The sequence below is a fragment of the Geospiza fortis genome, unplaced genomic scaffold (genome assembly GCF_000277835.1).
Source record: "Geospiza fortis unplaced genomic scaffold, GeoFor_1.0 scaffold112, whole genome shotgun sequence".
Classification (NCBI taxonomy): Eukaryota; Metazoa; Chordata; class Aves; order Passeriformes; family Thraupidae; genus Geospiza; species Geospiza fortis.
This window is the reverse complement of record NW_005054298.1, coordinates 23,683,698-23,689,929: the sequence shown is the minus strand read 5'-3', so window position 1 is coordinate 23,689,929 and position 6,232 is coordinate 23,683,698. Positions and strand designations below refer to the sequence as shown.

Below are 6,232 nucleotides of genomic sequence, written 5' to 3'. Positions count from 1 at the left end.
CCAGCATAATCTCCTTAGGCACAGAGAAAATGGACACTTGCACAGTGATCTTCAAAAGCTATGGGAATATTTGGATGACTTTCTAAATGGAGAATTCCCACCAGTTAAATACTCAAACCTGTTCTAAGAGCTGGAGAGTTGCGTTCCCAGCAAGTTAAATGGAGGTTTGGGGAACAATACTATAAAATTCATGATCTTATTCAGAAAAATCTACTTAAAAAATACCCCCCAAAAAAACCAAAATAAAAACCCCCAAACCAACCAAACCCCACAAAAGCACAGGTTGTATAGATGAGCAGTATATACACCTAGGGAGCATGCTGAGGATGCAGCAGTTTGGAAAGGAATAGGACAAAAGGGATACAGAGAATGCTTACTACATAAAACAAGGGCATGTCTACATCTGTAGTGCTCACTTCTGGTCATTCCCCTTGAAAGAAATACTGGGGAAATTAAAATAATTCTGGCTTATGGAAGTTAATTCACTGGGAAATTTTCAGTTTACAACACCTAAAAAATATGGTTAATTTTCTTAAAGGGAAAATGAATAAAAGAAGACATGATATACAAATATAAAAATTGCTGTAGAGAGTTACACTGAGCACCAATTATGAATTTACTTTCTTGTAATCCACAAGGAAGTATTCAACAAAATGGCAACAAAATGTAAGTTCAAAATAAATAAAAAAGGAGTGTGCAAAATTAAAAGTACACCTAACTAACATGCAAAAATCACTGCTAGAAACATGATGGGGAAACATGAGTGTTGGAGGACTGTAAAAAAAGATGGCCATTTACCCAGAAGAGTAAATACCCACAGTCAGCCAAGAAATACATGCAAGACACACTATTGGAAAGCAGGACTCTGTCAGAAAAGCCGGTTACTGTACAGGATGAATCTCCAAGAAAAAATGGCTGACAAATATCATTTAAAGGCAGGAAGTAAACTGCAGACACATCCTCTGGTTTAAAAATCATATGCATTAAAAATGCCTACAGACATCCAAGAGTGCCTTGTGAGACAGCCTTTATATTCTGGTTAACAAAAGTAAAATATTCTTTGTATTTTCATATGGAATTGGACACAGCATTACATATTTATCAATCAATCTTTTAATCTTTGAATGTAAATAGACGAGTAGAAAAAGCAGCAAAAAGAAACAATGCACTGATTTCCTAAATGCCAGCACTAGCTCACAATAAAAAATCTCTTCTTTCCTATGGATACCTATTTTTGCTTTGCTTTTACAAATCAGCCTGCCTGTAGGTCCAAGAAGTGGATTGGACCATGTTTCCTAGGACTTGCCCAGACCTCTAATTCTAAAGGGGGAGTATTTTTCTGTTTTTGTTTTCCTCTCCCTGCTTCCCACTACCTCTTCTAGCATCCTCTCACTCCCCTTTCTGGCTTGATTTGTGTTACACTCTGCTATTAGAACTCCCATAGAAATGGGGCTGAAATCCCTGAAACGCTTCCTTTTTGTTATACCCCACTGGTTTCAGACTAGAATTACTCTTCATTCAGTTGATAAGGATTAAAAATTAAAAAAAGCCCTCAGAGAATTCACTCACATTTCCAGAGCATTGAGTAAAAGCACAGAGATGCTCTCATGGAATAGACTGCAGTCAGAGACAGCCCTTGTAGCAACAGTGGGACTTCAGTAGCTGTGGCTGCTGTAGTGGAAGCTTTCCACAGCAATGTTCTGTCAATGCCAGCTGGGATTATATCACTACAAACTCAGTCATTTATGCCCTGCTACGACCTGTTATAACTCTTGCAGAGCCAGCTCCCTCAATGTCATGTTCTCTAGCCATGGATCATGACTCTTGCTGACATGTTCAATGAGAGACCTGTTTTTTAAAAATTCAAAAGTCCAAATTAATAGTACAGGTATAAAATGGCAGTAAATCAGCAGCAAAAGATGACAAGACAAAAGTGCAGAACAATCTCTCATGTTAGAGTCGGACATCAGCTGAGGGCTGCCCTCCTATCCCATTGGAAGGAGGCTTGGTGCTGTACCTGGGTAAGGATGCATACTGCCTTTCCACCCCCTCGAAGTGAAGATTGTAGGAGCTCCCATCTGGACCTTTTCCAGGCACCTGTGGAGAGGAGAGTAATTAGAGATGAAGATCAATTATGCAGCCCAGCTACTAACAATGCATCTCAAAACGATAAGCAGAGAACACATGATGCTGCAACATGCCAAAATCAACAAAAGAAAGGCAGCAACTCAAAGAAGCTTCAAATCCCATACATTATCTTATCACTGCTAACAAGAAAGGCTTCTGTATCAAAGAAGTGTTTAGAGCAGGTACAATCTTCAGCACCCTTCCCTCATCTGCCTACTAGCTGGGATACTTCCCTGGCTGGCCTTTCTCCTGGAATCCAGTAACATGAGGACATATCTAACTAAGCACACCCCTTCTGATTACTGTGGCATAACTACCTGAATCAAAGCTAACATCTTAGTACCAAGTCTGCTTTTTTCCCTCCACTAGCTTGTTTTGCTTAAGCATAAAGTATAATACAAACAGGTTTTCTTTCATTCTTAACACGAATCCAGAAACTTTCACTACCGCCCCTGCAAAGCTAAGTATCCAGCTGGGAGTTAAGTGCATTTATGATGCTCTGGTGCCATTTCAAAAGTGCAGCGTTAGTGCACTCAGTCAAAATGCCAGCGCTACTTGGTTTGTGTTCAAGATGGCAACGGGCATTGGCTGGGGAGCACAATTCTATCAGGAAGGCTCCAACCGGGTACAAATGGTGAACTTCAATGCTTTTAGCACACAGGAGCTCTCCCAATTTCACTCAGTGCCTGCTGATGGCCCAAAGTGTTAAGAGCCTTGTTAAAATGGAGCTATTAGTCTTTTCTTCCATAAATGGAGGAGGCTCTGACTGCCTTCAGTGTTTCCTACATTAGTATGTATTCCTATTCCGGTGCTGCTAGAATCAGCAGTTTTATAAAGCAATATACTAAGAGGCCATTTAAAATCCCCTTCCCCTTTTACAGATTAATAGCAGAAAGGAAGATTTAATGCCTTTTCAAACATTTTTAACAATTCATTAAAAAGAAAGTAATAAATCACACCAAGCTTTTGGCAAATGCCTGATTAGAAAAAAGAGAAAACAAAAATTAATATGTTTTTTGCATTCTACAGGTTAAAGTACATTTCTGTCAGTCCTGTAATTTATGCACAATACACCATTTTCACTGAACAGATGTATAAACCACTGCAATGAGAAAAGTTGTGCATTCAGGTGTATTAAGTGTTATCTACCTTTACAAAGCATTTCTGTGTACATTGCATAAACTGAATCCTATGCAAAGAGAGGCAGTATCATTTGCAGCTGCTAGGCAGGCTTAGAAATTATTCCAGACAAATTTTGTTATGCACCTTGGCATCATCAAACATCCAAGATACTTGTAAATGAAAAAAATTATTTAGTACAGGCCTCTTGCAAGATTCCTTTATCTCATTCAAAACAGAAAGGCATCCTCACAGAACTGTTGGCCACAAGAAGGAAACACCTCTGATTTGAAATTACTCATGCTTTAGCAGTGCCTGACTTTGGATGAGCAAAAAATAACAATAATTGCCCTTCATTTGTAAAAGAGGGCAGTAGGCTAAAGGGATCATTCATTCATTTTTTCTACCAGAAAAAGTAACATGCAGAGAGACTTTATAGAGTCACTTAGGTGAAGAGTCACAGCCACTTTGGCTGCTCTTACACTACTAATTTCATCTGGTTCATAATTTCCCTTAAGTTCCCAGGTACACTGGTAAGAGAAGACCCTCCAGATTTCTCCTGTTTTATGAAGATGAATGAGGGAAAAAGAAACAAATGTCTAATCTGGTCTCTCACCACAAAAACATGCAGTTTTTGATGGTCTACCTGTGCAGCTGTAGATAGGTTATTAATTATGTTCATGAGTCTGGTAGTGGTGTGAGTTTCCTGCACTCTCACACCTAAAGGGAGTAACAGCAGCCAGGCGACATGAAAAAACACAAACACTCAGCACTGTGCCAGCATCAAGCAGTAATCCCAAAACTTATACCAACCACCAAAAGTAAAAAATATTTACATCACAAGGCCTTATTTCAGCCTGAAAACACCCCTTTTTTGATGATTTCCTGCAGACCAAATAGAAGGCAATAGCCCCTGCCAGCTCTGTTTGTATATATGATTTGAGAGACAGTTACCATAGAAACACCCTGGTGGCGGATACACAATTTTGCTAATTTGGATCCATCGAGCGGCTGAGTCTCCACACCCTATATAAAACCCCCAATGCACTGGAAAAGCATGCTCTGGCTCTGCACAGCTAATTAAAGGCTCAGCCATTTCTTCTGATTTTCCTTCTCCATCTGTCCATGCGACAGTAAAAGCGTATCATCACTCAGCCTGGAGTGCCAAAATGGTGCCTGGAATAAAATACTACCCTGACAAAAAGAGAAATTGTGAAAATAGAAACACCTCCTCAGTAGAAGTTATTTATGTTTCAGAAAGAGTCAAAGCAAAGGGTTCCTTTGCTGCCTTCTACAACAAACTAAGCTAAAAATCGGTGTGAAATGTACTAATTAGTAAGATCAAAATATTCCACCTTCTCCTCCTTTCCTAAAACAGGACATATGCAGCTGGCCCTCAGACCAGGTGTGAAAGTTTTAACACACAATTAATAATCACAACATATTTAGGTGAAGCAACAGTAATATTAATAAAACAGGATTAAAACCTGGAAGTCTTGTCAAAGCCAAATGGGTGGTGACCACAAGGTGACCAGCAAGGGAGCTGACAGAAGGTGCAGTGCTCAGCTGAGTCCCTACAGATGCAGCTGGAAGAGCTTAGGGGAGACCAGCATCCCAATCCATAGAGTGCACAGCAGCAGGTGAAATACACATTTCACAAATGTATGGTAAGGCATAACAGAAAAAAATGATCCAAAATATGCTCCTGTATTTTTAGGGTTTAAATAAACAACATCAACTTAAATAAGTGGCATCATTATGAACAGTTCATCTCTTAAGAGCGGCCTCAACTAACAAGCAAAACATGAATATGCAAAAATAATGGGCAGAGATAAACACAGAAACAGCCATCATCCTATGAGTGCAATTAAAAGAGCAGCACGCTTAAATCGAGGAAAGAAAACATCATCTTAATCAAAAAACAACAGCAAACAATTCCTGAAATGTAACTGCTGCAATATATTGGTATGGCCGAGGCCCTTGTGGAATGTAAAACAAATAAATACAAATATGAATCAAACCAACTAACATCTGGTTAGCAGGAGACAGCAAAGTCCTTGGCAGGTGGAAGAAAGGCAAGGCCTTGGAGAGCTGAATGGGAGAGCAGAACTTCTGCACCAGCAGGTTGTTCTCCTAATTGCCCCTTTGGGAATCCCAGTCACAGCAGTGGCCACACTCAGAGACAAGATACCAGAACAACTGGCAAGACACTGCCTCCATGTAACTCAACGCCTTCACAGTCAGGATTTTCTGTGTGACAGAGAAGTGTTTTTTATACATGGCCAGTGAATGTTTCTGTTGTTTAAGTCTCTCTTTTTAGAACCAAAAATTTTCACTAGCTAACAAGATTTCTGTGATAGAAAGGTAACTCTTCAGAAAATATCCTGTGACACCTCTGCGTCCTTAATTAAACCCCTGCCAGTTCCCAGCAGAAGAACCAGGCTGGCAGAAATGTAGACTGAAGGACAGCATAGATCAAGCCAGAAACAAGTATCTTAGAGCATTCAAACATCTGCAAATCAATTTTAAGCTATAAATAGAGTATACCTGTGAGCAGGTGTCTTGAGTAAGTCTGGAATTTGCCTACAGGAGAATTCTGGGGGTTGCAGAATAACAATTCTTTAAGGGAAGAGAAAGCTGTACAGAAAAGTGCATGTGACTGTTTTTTCCCTGGGAGATCCTGCATTTCATTCCCCCTCACCTGTCTTGCACTGCCTTCCTCTTGGAGCATTTGCTAAAGGCTACAATTCTAACTGCTAGCAGAAAAGCCTCCCTTGCCCCTTCCTTATGGGTCAAGGTGTTAGGGGTTAGACAGATGCTGTGGTACAAAAAATAACAACAATAGCAATCTTTTTTGAAGTTTAAGCTTCATGAAACCAGAATTGACTTTTTCATGTGCATCCACACACAGCTCAAGGTGAGAGCTACCACACTGCAAATAGAAATCAGCAACAACTCCTTGCCCCTACCAGCAGAATTCAGCAGG

The 6,232-nt window shown here is 40.0% G+C and overlaps 1 protein-coding gene across 1 annotated transcript in view; it reads right to left on the bottom strand.

Moving 5' to 3' along the window:
* PARD3B (par-3 family cell polarity regulator beta) overlaps positions 1-6,232 on the bottom strand; it is a 372,170-nt gene that overhangs the window by 29,090 nt on the left and 336,848 nt on the right. The window contains exon 25 of the mRNA XM_014306667.2: positions 2,018-2,097. Coding sequence (XP_014162142.1) covers positions 2,018-2,097 — 80 coding nt within the window. The remainder of the gene's footprint in view (positions 1-2,017; positions 2,098-6,232) is intronic.